The sequence below is a fragment of the Ammodytes marinus genome (genome assembly GCF_949987685.1).
Source record: "Ammodytes marinus genome assembly, chromosome: 7".
Taxonomy (NCBI): Eukaryota; Metazoa; Chordata; class Actinopteri; order Uranoscopiformes; family Ammodytidae; genus Ammodytes; species Ammodytes marinus.
In genome coordinates this window covers 15,680,840-15,705,943 of record NC_137211.1, presented here as the reverse complement: position 1 = coordinate 15,705,943, position 25,104 = coordinate 15,680,840, and the positions used below count along the sequence as shown (strand labels likewise).

The 25,104-nt window shown below is 40.3% G+C and overlaps 1 protein-coding gene across 1 annotated transcript in view; it reads left to right on the top strand.

The window, feature by feature from the left end:
* Positions 1 to 23,627, top strand: part of opn7b (opsin 7, group member b) — a gene marked incomplete at both ends in the record, with an annotated part of 35,338 nt that extends 11,711 nt beyond the window's left edge. Inside the window, 2 exons of the mRNA XM_080031760.1 lie at positions 22,669 to 23,003; positions 23,127 to 23,627. Of these exons, the coding sequence (XP_079887886.1) occupies positions 22,669 to 23,003; positions 23,127 to 23,627 (836 nt within the window). The remainder of the gene's footprint in view (positions 1 to 22,668; positions 23,004 to 23,126) is intronic.
* Positions 23,628 to 25,104: the final 1,477 nt, after the last annotated feature.

The following is a 25,104-nucleotide window of genomic DNA, read 5'->3' as shown; positions in this document are numbered from 1 at the left end:
CGGCATAATCATTATGGCGCGCAACGTGGGGCACGATAAGATAAATAGACCCATAATCACTGTTTACTTATATTAAAGATACAACAGGGAGGATAGGGCAACTATTATTCTTTTCGGCTTAAAATACAAAGATCCACAAACCCTTAGTGAGGGTCTTTTTCAACCAGCGAAATCAAGCTGAGAGAGTATTCAAAATCTGCCAGGAAGTATAAACGGGGCAAAATATCCTTAAGATGTGTTAAAGTTTCCTTTAATAAAAACAGAACGCATGTACCGGCAAAACTAGGATTGAGTGTTTAATACTTCCTGCGTTATTTAAACTAGGCTAAGACCTTTGGCAAAGGCTTATAAAACTCACCTCTAAAAACTCTGGTCACCCTTTTCACTGGAGAAGGGAATGTCTGTTTAAAAAGGGAGAGCAAAAATTGCCATAGGGATAACTTCTTTGACTAGTTGAGTAAAAAATCACTCTAAACTAAACGTACTTCAAGGGAGGGCATTTAGGGTAGTTAGTGGATTTTGATTATTTTTGCGTATATGGTTCAGAAGGTACCGATACTTGTTGAAATAACAGCCAGGCGAAAGGGCTTATTTGACTAATAAATATAGCTCATTCTCCCGTCGACAGCAGCTGTATCCGAAGGTGTAACCTTTAACTCTATGAAAGTCAAGCTGGCCTTGCTAACCAGTGCTATAAAGACTCAGGGATAGAAGAGGCGAATTAAACGGCTATAAACCTTCCAAGAAAAATACTATCATTCTGGAAATATGGATGATATAACCAGACTCTTTTTGGTCTGTAACAGGGAATTCTTAGTTCCTGAGGTCCCTGATGCACCTACTTTTTGATTCTAGGAGTAATACAGGTGCAGAGGGCTATACAGATGAGGTTGGGAATAGAGGTCGGACACATATGGCAATATGTCCACCTTCATATGATGATGTTAATGAGGATAACAACGTTTCTTCTGGGGTGGTAAATAGTCCAACCGTCGTTTTTCCAAAGCGAGAGGGAATACAGGGTTGTAATCAATACAATAAAGGAAAATTAGTAATATTACAGTCTACTATTGTGGGCCTTCCTTTTACAGAACCCTGTATGATGGCAAATACAGAGAATTGGAATCTGACTTATGGTGGTGGTGTGGCTGCTGCAATTTTACCAATAACAGGGGAAGGAATGCAGAGGAAGTCTACTCGGATGAGACAGAATTATCAAGGGCCTTTTTGGTAGGACTGTTACCTTTTTATAATTTAATGTAGCTGTAACATTCGTCAACAATCTATTCTTGAAAGTTGAAGAGGGGGTAGTGAAGGGGTATTCCTCCTCTTCTCCTCTCCACCTTTTCTTGTTTTATTGCCCCTCGTCCTGCAGCCTGTGCTTGCAGCTCCCAAAGCCATAAAACTGATAACAGATACCAGCTATTCACCAGGGTTTTCTAAATTGTCAAAAATCTAAATTTCTAGACTCAGAGTACAGTGCGACAGTTTTGATCACATTTGCTATTAGAATAAATGACATGCAAAGATAAAAACAAGTTTGCTTGCACTTGTTGCTAGTGATGAGAGTGAGACACAGAGGAGCAATGTATGACACTGCTTAGAGGGCTCAAAGTTAAACTACAGCAAATGGGGGAAAATGTAGTCTTAGGCGGGTAAGGTATTAGGTCAAACCATCACTTTGGCTGGTGAAAGATGTGTGTAATTGGCGTTTCTAAACATTTAATGAACTTTAAACTTGGTAAATGGGAGAGGCACGGCTCTTTACATTACCACAATTAAGTTATCGGTTGTGCAAACAGAACATCTCAGTGCACTTTCACATTAAAGCCTGTTACTAGCCAAACGTGAGTTGACTTTTATTTTGAAGCAAACAAGAACAGGTATTTCGCTATTCACAGCCATGCATGCAGGGCACTAGATAAAAGCAGTATGTCTTCAGTGTTATTAGATACATGGTGAAAATAGAAGACAGAAAGTTTGTCATTCTCAAATAGGATACTTGTAGACTCTGTACTGACGCTAAGAGCTTCTTAAACGTTAGTGGGAGCTGCCAGTCATTTCAGCTGCAAAGAACAGATACATGTGATGTCACTGAAGTTTTTGGTGCTAGTCCAGAGTATATGAAAAAGTTTGAAATAAGACACCATATAGCTACCCCAAAACATCCACAAACAACCAATTTCAATTAGCCCTCAAATGTAAACTAATCTATTTAAATATAGGTTTAATGTTTTATTGTTAAGTTTTCAATAAAAGAAAAAATGTTCTAAAATGCTTGTTGAAGCAGGTATTTAGAATATAGATATTGTGGTAACACAGAATAGTAGAAATGGCCCAAGCCAGGCCGGAAATGGCTAAACATCTCTTTGATTTTCCATCAGAGTAGACACAAAGAAAATCGCACACCACAGTTATACTTGAGAAAGCCTCTTTAAGTAATTACTGCAGGTGCACATATGAAGGGCCAGGTTGGACACATATTATTTATGTGTCTCTAAAGTGAACCTGGTTCTCATGCCTAAAATGCACTTACAACACAACTGAGGTCAGGGGTCAACAGGGTGCTATGGTTGATGGGTTAAAGAAACAACTGAAACTACTCTGTAAAGAAACTGAACTAAATTGAGTCACCTTATCCCATTTTTACCTGGTCCTGCTGTTGAATCCCTATGACCTCTATCTACATAACACAAGCCGTGTGGGTATTGTCTTCCTCGGGGGCGCTTTTTATTTGAAATGTGTAAATACATTTGCATTCAATTGTTTTTTTTTCAGAGTGCAAAGATCAGTCAAGTGGGTAGAGAGGGATGCCAGTTGTACACTTGCAGTTTCTCACTGGCCTAGGCCTGTGACCTTTAACCCTTTTGGGACTGATAACAGCAAGGATGGACAGTCTCTAGTGTGGGTGTCTCCATTGGAGACATCTAATTTGTAACTAATGGCCTTAGTTTACGACGTTCACCTCTACCACCTGCACTTAGTGTAACTCTATATTTAGTTTTTACTTTCTACTACTTTAGTGTATTGTTTCTTTTTTCTTTTATCTTTTCACATAATCTCAGTCTTCTCAAACATAGAAGATGTTGTTCTCCCAGCACATTCTTTTTTTGTTTGTTTTCCTAGCTGAGGGTAAAACTAAAATGACAAATACAATGACTTCAAATTTTATTTGATGTTGCTACGGAAGGATGGGACTGGTAACACTGTTTTTCGCGGCTTTATTTGAAGTGTAGTTACTTGTAGGCAGTGTAGAGTCTCTGGTCCTACGGCCCATTGTGTGGTTGGCCAGAGCACCCTTTAATTTTCTTTTGCCAGCCCATCCAACCTTTTCCTATATTAGTGTTTTGGGGAAAATAAAATCATAATTTTTGATTTATCTTAGTGGCCAAAACATAATTATGGAGTAGCAGCTTCTAGTTTGTATGCATTGCATGTCTGGAATAGACTCCCAGAAACTGTAGGTCTGCTGCAACTCTCAGCTCTTTTAAAACAAAATCTGAAGACTTTTCTACTTGCCTTTTAACCTGTGAATTTTATTCTTTGTTTTATTTTAAAATAAATAAATAAACATGAGTGCTTAACACCAGTATAGCCACAATTTTTATCTTTATCATATGAAGTTACTACTGAATTTTTGAATGATTTGCTATTTTTTTACTCCTGTAATAGGATTTTTAATTTTTTTTGTTTTGCTTACCTGATATTATGTCAGTACCCGGAAATAAATCAAAATAACCAATAGAAGCATAACACCAGTAAAGACACCTTCGCTACCTTTATTTTATTGATGGATTACTACAGTTTTTGGTTTGATTTGCTACTTTTTTTATTGTTTTTCAATCATGAGATATTTTTCCTTTCATGGAAAAGAGGGCTCCTTTGCCTGTTCACTAAACATTAAGCTCTATGTTCTACCGAGAATCTACAGGATCCTTTCTATAAATCCCAGATATAGCCTCAGCAGCTTTAGCTGTTGATATGCATTTTTTCTTTAACATGGAGTACTATATCACAACCGCTTGGAGACTTTTTTGTCTGCAGAAGAAGCTGACAAGCTTCTGGGGCCTACTACACCTCTGACACACAGGCGTCACCTGACAGCTACATCTTCAGCTGTGACATCTCCAACTCCTGGTACATCCTGTTAAACAACACCATGCTTCCTGAAGCTGCAGAATCATCCTCTGCTGGGTGAGGTGAACCATTGCACCTCCATCGGTTGCTGTAGGTCGGCAACTCTATCCTGCTGGGGCATCAACTCTACCTTGTCCTGCAGTGGGCCTTTCATCATCTGCCCATGTTCCTGCTCTCACTACTGGGCGACTGCAGATGTTCTACGATGCAGGCCCGAGAAGAAGCTGACAGGCTTCTGGGGCCTACTAGACCTCTGACACACAGGCGTCACCTGACAGCTACATCTTCAGCTGTGACATCTCCAACTCCTGGTACATCCTGTTAAACAACACCATGCTTCCTGAAGCTGCAGAATCATCCTCTGCTGGGTGAGGTGAACCATTGCACCTCCATCGGTTGCTGTAGGTCGGCAACTCTATCCTGCTGGGGCATCAACTCTACCTTGTCCTGCAGTGGGCCTTTCATCATCTGCCCATGTTCCTGCTCTTACTGCTGGGCAACTGCAGATGTTCTACGAAGCGAGCCAGGGGAAAGTGTTCTATTCTGAGATCAGAATACTGGGGACTTGAGACACTGTCCTATATGCTAAGCTTGGAGAAGATTATAGAAAAGGTGTATGCCTGGGACAAAGGCTGCCACCTTATGTGTAAGCAGACACTCAGATATTGACTCATCTACATGCTCTGTGTTTGAAGAAGAGCCTCAACAGGCCGAAGAAAATGGACTCTGTCTTTATGATTGAATCGTCGTGGGACTGAATTGTTGTTTTTGGACATTGCAAAAGCTTAAGAACTTTTGACTATACTGTCTGACGGATTCATTACTCTGAATTTGGTCAAGATGTTGTGATTTTTCTACATGGGTACTCATTTGTATTCTGCTTGAGGAATTTCCATGTCTACTTATCTCAGGGTGGTGTTTTATTGAGACTATATGATTTAGGGGACTCTTTTCATATTATTGATTTGAACTTTGAGGTTGCTTATATAATCCTTTTATTTCTATAAATTAGGTTTTTGGTAATCCATCACTTATTTTTTACATTTAATTTTTTTTTGATCTGGTGTTGTGTTTTTGCTCTCTGAATTGGGTTTTACCTTAATATTATGGTATACTGGGTTTATGCTTTTCTTTATTTGTAGTTTCGTATTACGGATACTGTATCCTACTGCTTTGTAGCTGTGATGTATTCCTGTTTTGTGGATCAGGTTAAGATAAAAAAAAAAAAAAGAAAAAAATATTATTATTTTTTTTATTTTTTTTATTATGATTTTTATTGTGAAGGCATTTATTGTCTTGATGATGGTTGAATATGTCCAATTATGAAGTTTCAAGAGAGGGTGTTGAGATAGGCAAGAATATTGCAACTTTTCATTGTACATATCTTGTTCTTAGGAGAATGTGAAATGTATATTTCTTGTTTTCGTAGGGAAAAGTATGATATTTTGAATAAGACAGGCAAGGTAACAAGTGACCTTTAATATTAAGGTAGAATCACTAAAAGTGTTGTATTCAAGTTTTTATCCTGAAATATATACATAATTGTGAATTCATAAGGCCTCTCTGAAAAGGCATGTCTGGGCTTGTCCTGGGACAGGTCAGGGGTGAGAGAGACAAGGGGGGCAGTGGGTCCTTGAGCTGGACACACACACCCTCATCTTTACCCCCACCCTCTCTCCTCCTAATACACACACCCACTCTCTCTGTCTTCAGACTATTTAAGGCCAGGGTTTTGAGCAAGAGAGTAGGGTTTTTGGGGAAGTCTTGACTGTTCCACTTTTTTGTTCTTTTAGCATGGACGAAAGACTTAGAAGAAAAACTCGAAAGAAACACTCTGAATCTTTTTGAGTGCAAAATACTTAGAAAAATTGAGAGCAGTTATTTTTTCTTTTTTAGAAGGGGAAGAAGCTCTGAACCGATTCTCCTTTTTTCTGAGAGGTTTGGTAAGGGAACATTTGGGTTACTAATAGGAACTAAATTCAATGTGAACAAATTACATAAAACAAATAAGCAAAGTCTTATACTTATCTACATATATTTAACCACATTAATGGGAGTGTAGGTACTTATTTTCCTTCCTTTCATTTTATTTTATCTTTTCTTTCTATATTGTGAACGTATAATCTTTTTATATTGGTTAAATAAAATTTCTTGAAAACGTTATAAATCTTTGGCCTGAGTTTTTAGTTTAGAGTTGGGAAAAAGGACCTAATTAGGGTTTTTCTTTAAAGAGATCGCGGCGCCTCTGAGGTAAGCAATCCAAACCTACACTACGGCTACACTACTGATAACAAAGAATACACATCCCATAAACACACTCCTTGAATTAGGAGGGAATTGCATTTATCTATTGGCCTAAGCTCATCCAGGTGTATAAACTTAGTGAGGACTTAACGGTAGTCTTTTGAAGCTAGGGGTAAATGTGAGGTATTCATCCACCAGAATAAGAAAAAACCTATTATCTAATCTCCTCCTTTCTAAAAACTTATCAAGGATAAAGGTCTGAAATCTGGACTTAACCTAGGATAAAATTAGAAGTGACAATTGTAAGGGTCATTAGGGGATCAACACAGGGGGAGATCTGGAGATAGGCAGGGGTCAAAGGGTAACATGCTTTAAAACCAGAGCCTTTAAGGTAATATATGGTGTGAAGGTTTTTGGTGAAAAGTAAAACCTTTTGGGAATTGTGTAAATCGGCTTTTGGTCTTTTTTGCCATATAAAAGTGCAGGGGTCGATGAACACATAAACTTTATAGTGGAACAGGTTTAAACAAGGAACAAATAAACTTGGCGGGCTATATTTACATGAAAACATCCTGATATTAATTTAGGGGTGTTTAATCTGGTGAAGGGAATACCGGCATAATCATTACCAGCACCATTTAGCCCTCGCTCATAATTCATTCAGCAATATTGAATATCCAGTGCATACACATTTGTATCCATTGACAGTCAGAAATATATATTAAATTTATCTCAGAAACATTATCGCCATCGACACTCTTGCACAATTTTACGTTGCGGCACATATTCTGCACTCCAGGCATCTGCATCCTGGAGTGCAGAATCCCTGGGTGTTCCCATTTACATATTCCCCTGTATATATAGCTTACTACTTCCCACACTTGGATACACCCATACACACTGCAGGGGAGCACAGAACTGAGCCAGCATGTCATGCACTGTATCAATTGGGTGCATAATGCCTGATACAGTAAAGTTAAAATATGCCCATAGTACAATAACTAGAAGAAAGAATAAGTCAGATTTCAACACTGTTTTTACTTTCTGTAGAATGGACACTTAAGGCCAAATTGCTGCTGCTACTTCTTTAACAAGATAGTCTGGCAATCACCAAAGAATTTCTCGAATTTTCTGCAATTTACCAAACGTGAATGAGTGGGTGTATGAGCCAGTTCTATGGAGGGCCATGCATATACATGATTATATAAAAATAAGTTTAGCAATTGGTTTTCTGGTGGGACTAAGAGTAAAAACCATAATAACATGAATGGGCAGCTGACACACTATAGTTTATTTAGTGTTCTATACTATAGGTTCAACAAGGGCTTTATAGCCGCTTTCAAAGGACAATTAATTTTGGTTGAATTAGACAGATTTTGTGACTTACCGAATTCAAAGTTGGAAATGCTTTTTGAAAAAAATGTAAAACTGAAGAAGACGTACAATGTAAAATTACATCCTACCAGGGTTAATATTAAAGGGATAGTTCAGTATTTTTGAAGTGGGGTTGTATGGGGTACTTAGGCATAGTTAGTGTGTTACCTTATGGAGATGTGGGTCAGCGCAGTCATTTCAAGGAGTTTGAGGGAAGGGTCAATGTAACAGAAGTCAGCCTTGTATTGTTGCAGAGGGGGCCAGAAGAAACATGTCCTTTCTCCAAATGCTCACCTAAAACCTAAATATCCCTTCAACTGTACGCTTAACTGAGATTTCTTCCAAATGTTAAATTTGCAGCATAAATAATCCACAGTAGCTCGGAGTCAAGAGGCTGATTGGCGGAGTCATACAAAAAATAAAGTACCCCATACAACCCTAATTCAAAAATACTGAACTATCCCTTTAAGAGTAGAGATCATATATTTCAAAGATGTATATTGTAAGAACTGCATTGCCTTTTTAAACTGTTCTCCCAGGATTTTTCCATCTTGTCTGATTATTTGCGGTGACAAAAGGAGAAGAAAAAAATATCTGCTGAGACTTTAGATGTACCAGGCTGACTTCATTGGCTTCTGGGTTATCTACTGTATACTTACAAGTACTAGGGCTGTCAAGTTTAAATTTTTTTATTCAACATCAAGTACTGAATTGTATTCAGAAAAGAAATGCTCTAACAGATGTAACAGTGTGTAAACCAGATTGACTGGCTTGCAGTAAACTGGAACCCATTTCGCAAGCGCTGTAGTTAACATTTTCGATTTAGCTTAATCAACAGGTATGCGGCATTATCACTCTGATAAGCTGCAGTTGTATGCTTAGCTTTAAGGTGGTAGCTCAAACTTGGAAGAACTTGTAATGAGAAATATTGCATATTGTATGTCTCCTGACTGAAATGTTAGATTCCTCAAACGCTTATTAGTGTAATGAGAAATATTACATATTGTATGATACTAAACTGAAGTGTTGGCTTCCTCATCTGATCTTTGCCATTCTCACCTTGAGAGCATACGTGCTGCTGGGGTCAGGATGGACCTTCATTTCTAAGGACCCAAGAAACATGAAGCCTCTATTGTTTGATTAAATACTCTGCCTAAATATCAAATGTTCTCCTAACAAACTTCTGACATTTTATTCTCTTTTACACAAGGTGCATATTACATTTGACTTGTAGACTGAGCCCTTTGGGATTTAAAAAAATAAAATGAACCATTCAGAAGCATATTGTTGTCGTACTTCTCGTAGACTGCGGCAGTAGGAAGCAGGAAGCTGCTTTGCCGACTCGACAACTAGTTATGGTGTGTTGAAGGGACAAAATAGCAGGACGCGATTAGTAAAATAACACGTTACACTCTGACCTTAATCTAATTGTGATTAACGCATTAGTGCTGACAGCCTTAATACTACACACGTACAGTATATACGGAACACTAACCTCTTGATAAACTATTTTTATAGAGAATGTCAGCAAGGCCTGATTGTATCTGCTCATGTAACACAAATAGTATGTTAGATTCTTGCCCCTTTTTGAGAAACACCTAACAAGGGGCAACTGGTGAAATAAAAACACGCACATGGGTAGCAGGAGATGGAACATTGGGGACATGGGTTAGCGTGCAGGAGACTACTACTTCTTTTTTCTCGATTTAATTATTTTTGTGTAACAGCTGGAGTAGCTTAAGTGGGTATCGCTATTCCTAATGAACCCCTGCTGACGGACAAATTAGCCGTCACATGGTGATCTAACAGCAGCACATGGACCTCGTGCTTCCTATTTAATTTAACTGAACGAGGGATCGAAATCCATCAAACAAAACCATGCGGGCGGCTGAGTCAGACACGTCCTCAGTCATAAACAGGGGGAGGTGAGTCATAGAGAATCAAGTGGGGATCAGGGTAACTTCACTACAGTTCGACTGAGTTACCAGTAACAGACAACAGAATCGATGTGGGATGCGTGTCCCAACGTTAAGTGCTATTGGCTGTAAAAAATTAAAAACCTTCAGGCACAAATGAGCTCTTACCATATATGGCTGTCCATGAGATGAGTTGTTCAGCTGTAATTGGATTCAAGCACCTCTCAACAGCAGGCTTCATTTCAGATACAGTTATTCATCTAACAGATTACTCTGGCTGCTCTATGCTGTGGCTGTTAACAATTATATACATTTACGCTGGTTCACATTCATGCATAATTTCTCGTTTATATAGAGTACTCTCATGTGTATTAAGGTAATTTGAATACAGTGTACGGATTCCGTACTCTATCACATATTAAATAAAAACTAGATAGATGAACACGGCCGGCGGTAGCCAGGGGCCAGGGTGGGCTGTGCCCACCCAAATGTTAGGTGGAAGTCCAGACCCACTATCGGACGGACCTGTTCATTCGCTGTCCAAGAAAATGTCAAATAAAATTCAGACTATTAATTAACACTAAATAATATACCATTACCATGCATTGCTTCTAATTGTATTATTGGGTGGGCAAGAGAGCCTGCCTCCAAGTTACCCACCCGCTTATAGTGGTCACTGGTCAGCAGAGCCGGCCCGAGGAATAAGCAAAATGCGCGGTTGCTTAGGGTCCCGACTGCAAGGGGGGCCCCACCAATTTTTTTTTTTTTTTTTTTTTTTTAGTTTGTGTGTTTGATATCAACATCATATTATGTAAATGTTAGGGATGGGCGTGAGTAATCGAGTACTCGAGTACTCCTCGTTTCAAATGAACTCGATTGGTGGATGAGGAAAATCGATTTTTTTATTTTTTATTTTTTTTTAAGTGTCTGTAGCCTCTAGGCTGGCCCTATTTTAAAATGTTATACACGTGTAAAAAAAACGACACAAAACGGATAAAACAAAGTTTAACAAAATTAAATATTTTGATCCAAGTGAAATAAACTGAGCGTTGTGTCAAACAGCAACCGCAAATAACTGCCACCTCCGTGCAGCGCAGCCAGTGTGTGGTCTCCACAGCACCGCGGCACTGAATGCAGTACTGGAAAACTTGGAAAGTAGCCAGGGTGACTTCGGGCACATTCGCTCCGAGCCAACGACAGTTAAGAAGCCTTTATTATAGAATATGGGATTGAGATTCAAAAGCCGACCGGTGTCGGTTCCGTTAACGAGGAATTAGTCGCGGTAGGCTAATTATAGTCACGGACACGGAGTGAGCATTACGCAGTTGGATATAGCCTACAACTACTAGTTCTACTGCTTTGGTGAGTTATTTATCTATGTATTTAAATTGTAGGACAATCATTTTATTGTATTTGCTGCCCTTCTTATTTTAAATGGTGTCTTTTTTTTTGTTAGCCAACTACAGCCCATGCTTTTTTTTTCTCCCCACCTCAGACTCGATCGGTTTAAATTGTGGCCTGCCTATTTAATTACTTTCAGTTAGGAAAATGTGTTTTAAACTTGTGGAAAATAAATCCTTACAATCATATGGTAACTGTGACTGTTTTACAATAAGCATTAAGCGCTGGGTCTTGGCATTATTGGCATTATTGCGCTGCACCCTTATTCTGCAGACAGGTGCGCTGCGTTCTAAAAATAGAAAAAAGTTTAACGAGGAATCGATTGATCCTCGAGGAATGCAAGCGATCACTCGAGTAGCGAAAACACTACTCGTGCCCATCCCTAGTAAATGTAAATTATTATACAATAAAAGGAATACAATGTTTTGGTAGATAGTTAATATCTTAAAGGGGACATATTATGAAAAACCAAACATTTCCGGTGATTGGGCACACGCTTGAGCTCACGCAGCACACGCTCACCTGAGCAACAGCAGTAGCACGCTCACCTGAGCAACAGCACAGGCTTCACCATCCCCACCAGGCCAGGCTGGGCCAAGGCTCTACCATCTACACGGGATATCACCAACCCTGCACTGAACGCAGCAGCTCCATACAGCAAGCTAGCACCAGCTACCACTATGCTACAAACGTGTGAATGCAATCTTACCTTAGGTCGACTGAAGGAGAGGATCTCTGGTCTGCAAGCTGAACTCAGGGGTAAAAACGACATCATCATGGAGCTATCCTCTGTTGCTTCCACTCAAATGAAGCACCTTGTCGCCCTAAGATCCTCTGGCTGCGGCTCCCTCTGCATGGCAGGCGATGATCCTACTCTCCCGTGGCCCGGCTCCGCCATTGTGGGATCCTCTTCTCCTGTCACTGTGCCCGGGCCCGTGTTAGCCATACCCAACGATCAGTGGAGTCTACTTGGTGCAAAACCTAAGCTGGCAGCGACTGTCAACAAAGGGGATGGACAATTCCCGCTGAGCTCGACCCCTGTTAAACCGATAAATTGGTTAACAGCCCGCAAGGGTAAACATTGTGGTCGTCCGCGGACTCCCCCAACACCGCAGCGCCTGGAGCTTGGCAACAGATTCGAAGTTATGAGCCTACAGGAGTTTCCATCAATGGCAAATGGCTCTAGCTCTCCTCCCCGGTTCCAGCCACGTCCAGTTGGCCACGGTTCACCTGTGGACAGGGATACCACCACTGCCCTGGCACGCGCCACCACGTCCTACCCCTCCGCTGTTCCGATACCCGCCGCCTCCTCTTCCTCCGCTGTCACTTCGCTGCCCGCCGCCGCTTCCTACGCCGCCGCTGTCTCCTCTCCACCTGTGGCCGGTGTTTCCCAGACGTCTCGTCGTTCCAACACGGGAGAGAACCGACGCAGGATGCTGCAGGATGCCATCATCAGACGATCAGAAGGATCCACCAGACGCCCGGCTCAACCTACGCAACTTTGCCGCTCTGGACCGCGGGCATCAACACTGCAGGCTAATGATCCAGCCCGGCCTTCACCTGGTTGCTCTGCAGCGCAGCAGGGCCGAGCAGCGGAGCTCCAGTGCCTCCTCATTGGCTCATCCATGGTCCGACAAGTTCTCCTGCCGAGGGCGGAGACCTTCTGCTATCCCGGTGCCCAGGTATCCCACATCAACTCAGTGCTACCACACATTATCCACAGTAATCCCGCTGCATCTATGGTCGTGACACATATCGGCTCAAATGACCTTAAGTCAGAAAAGTCAGAAAGTCTTAAAACTGATTTTAAAGCCCTAATCGATTCCGTCTTGACCGCTGGGAAACAATGTATCGTCTCTGGTCCCATGCCTTCCCCTCGATTTGGTGACATCAAATTCAGCCGCGCACGCCAACTTCATGTTTGGCTCAAACAGTATTGTCTCTCCATGGGCATTCCCTTTGTCGACAATTTTAACGTTTTCTGGAACAGACCGTCTTTCTTTGCCAGCGATGGTTTGCATTTAAACAAACAAGGGAAACATCTTCTGGCCAGCAATATGCTCTTAACAATAAAATCGGTTCCTAGCGTCACTCCTCTTGCAAACTCTGTCCAGCATGATTGACTATCTCCACACCTGGTCAGTCAAGAGGTAGTTAGCTCACGTGACACAGCCTCCATGACCACTAGTCCCCATGCATCTAGCGCCCCCTCCAGGCCTGGAACATCCATTACTATAAAAACTCACCCAATCCCTGTATGTCAGTCTGTCAGATCATCATTAATCCCTCCTCATAGATTTTACAGGTCACGCCACAGACCACTTGGGATTACAAGTAACTTGAAAAATGTACCTATTATGTGTAATAGGTCAATTGTGTTGGACCACCCCGCTGTTGATAACCTGGACATGAGCATATCAAAGCTAAACTCACCAAACATCCTCAAAACAAGAAAGGGTTTGGGTTTTCTTCACTTAAACATAAGAAGTTTGCTTCAGCACAATAAACTAGACCATGTTAACATCTTAGTATCTCAGGCTGACCCAGATGTCTTGGTTCTGACTGAATCATGGTTGAAGAGCAGTACACATGACTCTATGGTGGCAATAAATGATTATAGTTTATTCAGAATAGACAGGACCACACGGGGTGGGGGAGTGGCTGTCTATGTTAAATCACATTATTCTGTATCATTACTACATGCTGTCTCTGTTCGAAGCTGCTTTGAATTTATTGCTTTGGAATTGTCTTTATCATCCAATGATTGTTTTGTTGTAATTGGTGTGTACAGGCCCCCTTCAGCAGTAAATAGCTCCTTGAGTGAGCTAGCACATTTAATCTCTCCATATGTAAATAGAGAGGTCATTATGATGGGTGATTTTAACATTGACTGGCTTTCTGGTGCCTCTGAACCTTTTAAAGAAATATGTAGCAACCTAAATCTTACACAAATAATAACTGAGCCCACAAGACCAAATCTAAAAAACCCAGCAAAATCAACTTTGATCGATTTAATATTATCAAATCAAAGCAATAAAATAGTTTCTGCTGGTGTCTTTGAGCTTGGAATCAGTGATCACTGCCCGGTGGCCTGTATCAGAAGTATTCATCTTAAAAAATCTCAACCCAAAATCATCATTAAGCGTAATTTTAAAGGTTTTAACGAGCAAGCATTTTTAAATGAACTCTATCAAAGTGACATTCATCTCACAAGTGAAATATCTGATGTGGAATTGGCCTTAGAATTTTTCACCAATACTTTCTCCTCCATTTTGAACAAGCATGCACCCCTTAAAAAGCACAGAGTAAAAAATAGATCAAACCCCTGGTTCACAAATGAATTGTCCGATATATTTGCAGAGAGAAATAAAGCATGGTCCCTAGCTAGACGCTCTGGTGAAAACTCCAAGTGGACTGCTTTCAGACAAATCAGAAATAGGTGCATATCCATGGTTAGGAAAGCTAAATCAGACTACTACCTCGAACTAATTTCAAACTGCTACTCCAACCCTGCACTATTTTGGAAGGCTGTGAATTATAACAAAAACAATTCTAGCACTGTTCCCAGTCAGTTAAAAATAAATGATCATATTTTAAATGATCAGAAAGAAATTGGTTTAGCTTTCAATAAACACTTTATAGCTGCTGGTAAACTCTTTCACAATGGAGTATCTACGCCTTCTACGCCTACCACCACGAGAAATAAAAATAGCATACCACCTGTCTCTAAAACTCCTCTTTTCAGCCTTGTTCAAGTCCCAACAAGTATTGTTGTAGATGCGCTTCTTGCCATCAACCCCAGGAAGTACATGGGAGAGGACAATTTGGACCCATTTTCAATAAATCTCTCTGCACTTATCATATCAAAACAAATAACCCATATTTTTAATCTTTCCATCTCTTCTGGTATTGTTCCTAAAGTCTGGAAAAAAGCTCACGTCATTCCATTACATAAAGGGGGTGACAAAAGTGATCTTAACAATTACAGGCCAATTTCCAAACTCCCATGCCTGGCAAAAATTCTAGAATCAGTCATTAATACTCAGTTGAAATCCTTTTTATCCAGTGCTTCCATTTTGAGTCCATTTCAATCTGGTTTTAGGGCAGGCCACAGTACTATATCTGCTGTCACTTTGGTCTTAGACAACATTGTTACAGCTATCGATAAAAAAATGCACTGTGCAGCACTTTTTGTTGATCTGTCAAAAGCTTTTGATACTTTAGATCACCATTTGCTTTTAGAGAGGCTGCATGAAATTGGTTTTGATTATTCTACATGTAGCTGGTTTAGGGACTATCTCTCTGATAGACAGCAGTCAGTTAAGCTGGGAAGCTACCAAACTGAGTTTTTAACAGTTACAAATGGTGTTCCGCAGGGCTCAATTTTAGGTCCAGTCCTATTCACAATTTACATCAATAACATTGTTTCATCACTACAAAACTGCCATGCCCATTTGTATGCTGACGACACTGTACTGTATTGCATTTCTGATTCAGTGCAACAATCTGTTCAGAACCTACAGAGCTCTTTTAACACCCTGCAGAACTGTCTAGTGGATCTCAGGCTTGTCCTTAATATAGAAAAAACAAAATATATGTGCTTTTCCAGAGCAAGAATTACACATTTTAATGATCTTATTATTCACACAAATAATGGATCTCATATTGAAAGAGTCACTGAATATAAATATCTTGGCATCTGGATAGATGAAAAACTCTCTTTTACATTTCACATAAAAAATCTTGTCTGTCGTCTCCGACAAAAGATTGGCTATTTTTATAGGAATAAAGCCACCTTCCCGTTGTTCAGTAGGAAAAGGATTATTGAGGCAGTTTTTATGTCTGTCCTTGATTACGGTGATGTGGTTTATCGGCATGCATCTCGTTCATGCCTTAAACTCCTAGACTCTGTATTTCACTCTGCTTTGAGATTCATTACAGGAGATGCTTATGATACACACCATTGTGTTTTATATGAAAAGGTTGGGTGGTCCTCCCTTAAGGAGAGACGTGATGCACATTGGCATATTTTTATATATAAAGCTCTGACTGGAAAGCTACCACTATATTTGACAGAAATGCTGCTTATTTCAGATGGGCTTTATCAAACCCGCTCAACTGACATGCTCATGTTATATGTCCCCTATGCCCGGTCTGAGCTTGGTAAATCCGCTTTTAGCCATAGTGCCCCTGACTCCTGGAACAGCCTACAACATACAATTAAAATAAATACACTCATAACTGTTAACCAATTTAAAATTATTATTTTGAATCAGCCCCTCTACACTTGTAACTGTTTTAATTAGGCTATTATGTCTCTCATTCAATTGATCTGAATGTTTTAAATTGTTGTTGTCTGTGTGTGTGTGTGTGTGTGTGTGTAAACTTGTTATGTATTCTCATTGTATATTGTGTATATGTACAAACTCGACGTCATTGTAAAAGAGGGTCACCCCTCAATTGATCTTTCGAGGTTAAATAAAGGAAAATGAATGAAAATGAAAATGACTTTTTAGGTTATTGGGGTCCCTACCAGCACACACAAGCTTATAAAAGACAACTATGTCAGTTTCTTCTGGGATACTTATTTCAAAAAGGGGGGATTTGATGGTCTGTTCCAAAAAACACCGACTGATGACGAAATTGGTCGGTTTTCATTAACATATTATACTCCCACGGGAAAGCTCACCAGAAACTCGGTAGTTGATTGGCAAATCAAGACGCCCCGTTGGTAACCACACACAGCTGAGCCTCCACTGCTAATGCAACAACAGAGGAGAAGCAAGCTGCAGTGTGAGCTCATCCTCAAGCTAGCATCACACCCCAGCCTCGAAGCAGACCGGGGCTGAATGGATTTACTTCATTTTTTGTTAGGCTATGCCCAGCAAAGGTTGGCAATCTGTTAGTGTGATCTGCCGTTATACTGGAGTGTGGAGGAGATTGTGCCTTGAAGACTGAGAGACACCTAGCCTGGCATTCCCAGACCTGCCACTAGGCGCTGGCAAATTAAATTTGCTGCGCGTGTTGGTCTGGACATGCTCCGTTGAAGCTTTATCAAGAAAGCCAGAAATCTGGCTGGTGGTTTCAATTGGTTCTATCTAATATGGGCGCGCCAGAGCCCTTTATATGGTGCTCTGGGGAGGACGTAACCGGATGACGACAGTGACGTGCATGCGACGTCGAAGCCGTGATAGTAAACATCAAATATGGCTGCGGATATGTTGTGTGAGTTTGAGACTGCTTTGGCCTCGACCCTTAACGATTTGGAAGACGGCACTCAAATCTTTCATTAGCAAGTAAGTGGAATGTTCTATTTTGCCGACCGACAACGGCAAACGTTTAATTTAACAGTTTAACAGCTGTTCGCTAAACGAAAGGGGCTTACGTCGCCTTGTGCATCGCTCTGATTGGTTGTAGTGCTATCCAACTGCGTGCAGTGGCATTTGAAATGCACGAGTAGGAGCCGCCCCTTGAGTTGGAAATTACTAATGATCGTGGCCAGACCCTCTATCGTTCAAGATATCAGGGTCTGGATTTCCAGGCTAAGAGACACCATCTCTCCTCTGGAAATGTAAGTAGTCCTATTTAAAAACAAATCTGTCCGTTTATGAGTTCAATATGTGTAATGTGCTTTAATTCATCCCTCCTATAATAACGAAAGCCGACTGAAACGAGAGAATGGCGCTGGGTTAAGTAGTTAGCGTTAGCGTTAGCGTCCGTTAGCTTTTATGCTAACGGTTAGATATGTGAGTCTGTCCGTGACAGCCCCTGTGTGAAAAACAGACGGGGAAACTGTATGGTGTGTTGGAAACTGAAGAGTATTTGTTGTTGAAAGTGTGTAGTTATGCAAGCAGTCATGGTACATGCAGCAGTAGGCCTATATCTCCAGTGTCATGTACACTATAATAGACAGGAATACTGTAAGTTGCCTCTGCTGCTGTTTGTTTCCTGTCCATTATATTTCAAAAAGCACACAGTATCACTCAGAACTCGTTGCTTCTTGAGCAAGGGCTATACTGAATCTATTAGTAGCCTATCTTATTTAATAATAGAAGAAAAAATATATTTTCATTAGTTTGTAGCTTTGCCATAACTACAGATATATGATGCATGTCAGCTAGGCTACATGATGTAACATTGAATGTGCCATGTTTTACAGATATGAGTGACCTGACGGAGCGTTGACCCACAAGGACCGTCACACTATCTGTTCCATCAGAGGACTGTTCACTGGGTGGGACAGGTGGTCTCCTTCAGGGCCCACCAGCAACAACTGGACAGTTACATACAAGTTATGGCTTTGCTTCTGTTTGAATTATGTACACTTTATATTTCCATTTCACTGGCTACGAATAAACTGCTTTATGTTTAAGGATGGTTTTGGTCTTTTTAAAATGTAATGATACTGTTTCAAAGAAAAAATCTTCAGAGAGATAAAGGGTTGAATTAAAAATGTATAAGTCAATGCATGTAGATCGGTCATAAAACTAGTCCAACATCCTGACTATGAAAATGTGAGTTTCAAGTAATCCTTTACTACACGAAGCAAACAGTGACAGTAAGCAACACAGTACATGTTTTAACAGTAAAACTTTATTATAAATGAGTGATCACAATACAAATGATACATTATCTACTAGATATTGAAAGGGTGTCAGATAATTTGCAGCTCTGACTGTAATTTGTTCTATACTTTTTTTTTACAAAAGATTATGCCTTTCCAGTGAATCTTGACATGATACATTCCTTTCCTGCCGCGTTACTGTACATTTACATGTTACCTCAGCATGGCTTCACAACCAAAGCTTTCACTCCACTTGGTTGTAGATCATTCCCCAGTTTAACCTGTAGAGACATACATAAAACGCTGTATGTTACAAGTTTAGAGAGTTTATGCATATATACTCAGCTCATATTCTGTTACTGACTGTGACATATTTAAACTGTATTTACCTGAGGATAATGTCAGGGAAACCAGAAATCTTGATGCAATTTTCACAGTTTTCAGCTCAGACTCCTGGCTGACCAGGTTCAGTTGTAAAGCTTTTGGTTTAGAAGTGGTAAGTGTGCTGACATTTGCTGTAGAAATGAAGCTAAACATGGTAACATCGATCTCCATGCTGCATTGGCCAAAAGTAAACAAAACTGACAGCTGGGCGTGTGCCATGCCCATATAGGTAGGTATAGAGTAAATGAGCAGGGCGGTGCATGCACGCCCATGTAGATCTGACCAGTCAGAGCAGACTAGGATTTTTGCGAAGGGGGGTAGATGTCAAAACCAACCTTTTGAGATAGAGGGCAGAGAAGGCTGGAAAAGGTGATGAAGAAATGGGAAATGGTAGAAAACTATTGGGTTTTTTGAAAATAAACCATGAAAACCTCTCCTAGTAGACCTTGGAAATACACCTTTAAAACCGAGATTTAGCATAATATGTCCCCTTTAATAATTGAATCAGTTCATCTGGGAGGTAATCCGAGGTTAACTGATTACGTCACGTTCAAGTCCATGGCATGCACAGTGTGTATTCAGCCTCGTCTGTGGAAAAAAAGATAACTGGACAACAGAGTTCTTCTGCTTCGTTCCTCTCACTGCATTTAAATTAATTCATTATATTACAGAAAAATGTGTCCCGTAAAAGAAAAAGAGCACCAAGTCCATCCCAGAGGACCCTGCATAATATTTAATTTCAAATGTATATTTCTATGGATATATATTTCAATAGCTTCTAATTCATCCGACCCAGTGTCTCCAAATTACTTGTTTACACAAAATTCCTCAGATTTAGCCTCCTCCTCTCAAAGTGCACCAGATTCATGCATTTCACTTAAAAATGGTAAAACAAATATCCCGAGGGGGCATACCCCGGACCCCCCTAGCACGGTTGTGACCTCGGCTGGCTACTATTTTCACCCAGCTGGACATCGGAGCCAATAGTGGAAAGACTATACAGTATATCTATATAGTGTGTATAGTATATAACTCTGGACTACCACCATCCAGGTTGCCCAGTCCCAAAGCTTTCTCTTCAATCAGCTCAGGCTGCCTACTGTTAATACTGCGATTAAAAAAAAGATACATTATGTTGTATATAATGTATATTATATGTTATTCATAAACATTTTGGAGAAAAAAACATGCAAGAATCAAATCTCCCACACAGCAACACTCAAAGTTTATTTGCATATTGTTTTCTACACAATTCACAGTAAATGTGCCAAAAAGCAGACGCAGAGATCTTACAAGGGCAAAAAAAATCTGCTCGCGCGCTCTCGCATCTTCGGTCTCTCTGCCCAGTGTGCCCACCTAAAATTTCTACAGGCCCACCCTAATCTAACTGTCTAGAACCGGGCCTGTAGATGAATAGAGGGGTAATAACTGAACATAAATAATAGGTATTCTAATAAAATGCAGGCAATGCAAGTAGTTTCAAAAATGGGGTTTGATTTTATGAATATCTGCAAGTTTATAACTTTAAGCAGACCGAGTTGTTTGGTGCATCCCTATTTAAAATGTAGTCTGAGTTGTTGTTTCGGGGCTAATGATTCAAATTTGACATCAGATCTCTGTGGTAAAAGAACGAAAATAGCTCAGGTTGAATCCTTCATGTGCCACTGGGATAGCTGGAGAGTTTGATCAGTGAAGCTTTACATCAGATAAAAGTCATCTGCAGTGACTAACTAGCCCCCAAGTCCCCAGTCCCCATCCACCCAATAGCCCTTTAGAGTTTAACAAGTGCCACAGGGTTTAATCATGAGGCCCCAGCGTTAGTTGTGTGACTCTGTGGTGTCATAGATAAGGCTCCCTGTGTCCTCCTGCTCAATCAACCCACACTGAAGAAGCACTCATCTAAATCTATTGCCGTAGACAGTTAGTGATGGGTGTCTCTTTCAGTGTTTGGATCCATTTATCCACTCTCCTGCACATGAGTGTAATGACTTCCAAATGATCCGCAGCTAATCACGCTGTAGAAAGTCTTGCATGAATGCCATGTCCTCACATTCAATAAGTTAATTTAAGTTCTGATATGATTAAAATACACGGCATATACATCAGGCTGTACAAGCATTACATTAGGTATTCCTTTAGACTTTTTTGATTGTAAATCTTTATACAAATACCACAATGAATGAAATACGGAGTCAGAGCTCTTCCTATTTTTTTGCAATTGTAATTGTAATTTGTGATATTGGGCTGTATTAATAAAAATCGTTTTAATCCAATTCCTAAATGATGTCTAATGGCTAGTTCTGTGAATACTTTTTGCAATTTTTTGACCAAAAAATGCGAGTGCAAATACACTTTGGGACATAAAAAATATTAACAAAACCCGGGCGTCCTTAGCTCAGTTGGTAGGGCGTCCCCCCCGGGCCAGGCCCAGCAGCAGACCCAGGTTCGATTCCCGCCCGCGGTCGTTCTCTGCATGTCACTCCCCTCTCTGCCCCATTTCACCTCTGTCTCTCTGCACTATCAATAAAGCATAAAAAAAAATGCCCAAAAAATATATAAAAAAAATATATATAGGCCTAATATATATATATATATATATATATATATATATATATATACTTAAAACCCTAAGTAAGGTTATATTTAAGTATTTAAAGGCACAATATGCAACATTTTAATTACAAAAAATAAATTATAGGGTCAAACAAAAATAATCCCTCTCAATGATCACAACTGCCCAACTAGAATGTGTGGTGGTGGTGTTTATCTGCACATTCCCCCCCATCCAGCTGTATTTTTGTACCATTATGTTGTAACAGACGATAGCTCCTCCCATGCTCTTCCCTGCCATTTCCTGCTACCACTCTGGAACCTGGTTTCAAAAGTTTAATTTCTCAGCCCCCCAACACGTTCTTGTTGTGTAAACGTACTGACCGAAACGGAAAAATACTTTTGCGTTTATGTTGAAAACGTTTCGTCTCATTCCACCATTTCAATAAATGTTTCAAATGCTTGATTACTTACAGCAAAAATCTAAATCTACAATACATTGGGCCGCATTTATCAATGCTGATCTTGAGTACGCTGAGATTGGCGAGGTACGAAAGTTTGATAAATCCCACGAGATACCTGGCGTGGGGTGATATTTGGGCCAGGATATGCACCAGTTTCCACAAAAGTTTGATAAATTAGGCCCATTGGCTCCCATGCATTATGAACATTGTTAACTTCACATGCATTTCCATGGGCCTTGTGCTCTCTGTCCTCAGGTCACATCAAAATTAGCATTGACTAGAACACATGATAAAATGAATACAATTCCTAGCCGTGTTGTCGGTAGAACAGTAATTCTTTCTTCTTGTCAAACTTAGCTTTCTACCCTAGGGACATTATAAGTCAAGTTGTTTATATCTTTTTAAAGCACTGTACATGATTCTGCTTCCTCCTCGTACTGTGTTCTTTTTTCTCCTCCTCACTCATTGCCTGTTGTCAGAATCAGGTAACCAGGCTTACTGTGCTTCAGTAGCATATTGTTGCTCTGCTGCTGCTTCTTTATCCTCCCTATACGTATGTCCTCATCTGTTAATAATCACTCCCCCAACTCTCCCTTCTCTGCCGCTGTCTCTACCCTGTGCTGCTCTACCTCAGGTAACAAGTTCTCCTACTGCCACGCCAGCCTGCTAGTTGCTGGGGTCTGGTGCTATGCCGGAGTCTTTGCCGTAGGTCCCCTGTCGGGCTGGGGAGAGTATGGGGCAGAGCCCTACGGTACAGCCTGTTGCATCAACTGGCATGCTCCCAGTCACAGCTCTGCAGCTATGAGCTACATCATCTGCCTCTTCTTCTTCTGCTACATTGTGCCCTGCACTGTCATCTTCCTGTCCTACACAAATATCCTGATGACTGTCCGGGGTTCTCGCCAGGCTGTGCAGCAGCACATGTCCCCTCAGAACAAGATCACCAACGCACATACACTTATCATTAAGGTAAGTGCATGGTTTAAATTTCTATGATATTATATAGGGATATTTAAATACATGTTTACATGGCTGTGTTTGGTTCTGTTTACATGACACATGTACAGTATGTTGTGTTGTTTCATTCTATAGCTTTCCGTGGCAGTTTGCATCGGTTTCCTGACAGCATGGAGTCCATATGCCATTGTGTCCATGTGGGCAGCATTTGGTGACCCAGCAGCTGTACCACCCATGGCCTTTGCTGCGGCAGCTATCTTTGCCAAGTCCTCTACTCTTTACAACCCTGTTGTCTATCTGGTCTTCAAACCCAACTTCCGCAAGTCCCTGTGTCGGGATGTGGCCCTGTGCAGAAGTTCACTCTGTGGATGTCTGTGTCCGCACAGCTCCGCACAGAAGGTAACTTGCAGTCAATTGCATCACAAAGAAGAGTGCAACTCTACAAGGTTGTCAAATGGGCTACCAGAGAACCACAGGACCTGCAGACATTGTCCTTGCCCTGAAACAGTCACCGCTGCCAGGGAAAATCTTACAGACTACAGCCCCCGGCAGACTGCCAGGATACTTAAAGGATCGCAACACAGTGAAGTGGCTGTCAGTCGACTCTCCAATGAGATGCAGAGCGACTTTCTCTAGAAAAAAAACCCAGCCGGACAGCGAGAAGGTAAAAAAGTAATGAAAAAAAATGACAGCAAGAATGAAGGTTGAAATACACTTATTGCAAGTTGCAACAAAAAAAAGATAAAGATTGAACGAAAAACTGTATAACTGAAATATTATAAACTAAGAACTGTTTTCATGCCTCAAATATATTATACTGCCAAAAAAATTACGACAAAGTTAGAAGCCAATATAGGAGGATATAAGACTGCAGATGCGTTTATCAATATTTTGTCTCAATAACTAACTGATCACTTTGACTGATCAACATTAAACAAGCTCCATTGAGTCACAATGCAAACTATTTTTATGCTGACCCTTAAACTACCTTTTGTGTATGTATTACTGTGCTTGAGTATGTATTTAATTTCATTGGTATTTGTAAATGCATGCCTAAAATTGAAGGGCCACAGGGTTTTGGTCTTTAAATCATGGGAGAATTGTTCTGTCTTTCAGGAGAATAAGGTTTGGTTTAGTGAGCCTATTGTTTTTTGTGTGTACAAATGAAAATGGGCATCTTACAATTGACCTAGGTTGTATTGATTCCTCTGCAAATAAGACTTGCCAGTGTCAATTTTGTCTAATCTGCGTGACAAATGGAAATAATTATAAGAAGCAGAAGTGTTCGGTGCAAGACTTAGGATAACCAAATCTATAACACTTAGTAAGCTCTATCCTCACTCAATAGATGCTATGTATAGACATCTAAATAAAAATAGCAAAGAAAAAACCTGCTTGAGGATCCATCATACAACATGTACAGTTTTTGTGGACCATCTTGTCAAATAAGCTACACCATCAAATTGTACTATCCATATTGGAATATATGCTGGATAGTATTTACATGTTTACATTTTGTGTAAAGGATGTTCAAATTCAGACAGAAGTTACACAATTATAACACTGAACAGAGTACGTATCTGATGTCAATGAAAGATCATGCTATTTTTTTATCCAACAGAAAATGTATATTCATCCAGAACAACAAGATTGCAGTTATGTGTATGTCTTTGGCCATGCTTTGAAACCTATACGTGTACATAAAACAAAGAGCTGTCTCTTGTAGACATGGTGGACAGGGATGATGGTAACAAGAAGGAGTTGTGTCACATGTTTCATCTTTTATTTCCTCAAGGCTGATCATGAAGTAGCTTTCTCATCCTAAGGAAGACTCCAGAGCATTGGAAGGACTAATTCTATTTTTGAGCAATGTGGGACTTTCATAGTGTCGATTATGATGTATGTTGGTTATGATTATAATGTGCACACCAATACAATTGCTGACATCTGGACACTGTGTGGCAGATAAGCAGAACAATGTCAGACAGCGCCAGAAACGAGCGGCCAAATGAAAAGACAGGTTGTAAACAAGCCAGCATTTTAACCAGATTACAATTTAACCACTTTTGTAGGTCAGAAAGCACCGATAATGCTGGTCATAACTCTTAATGGC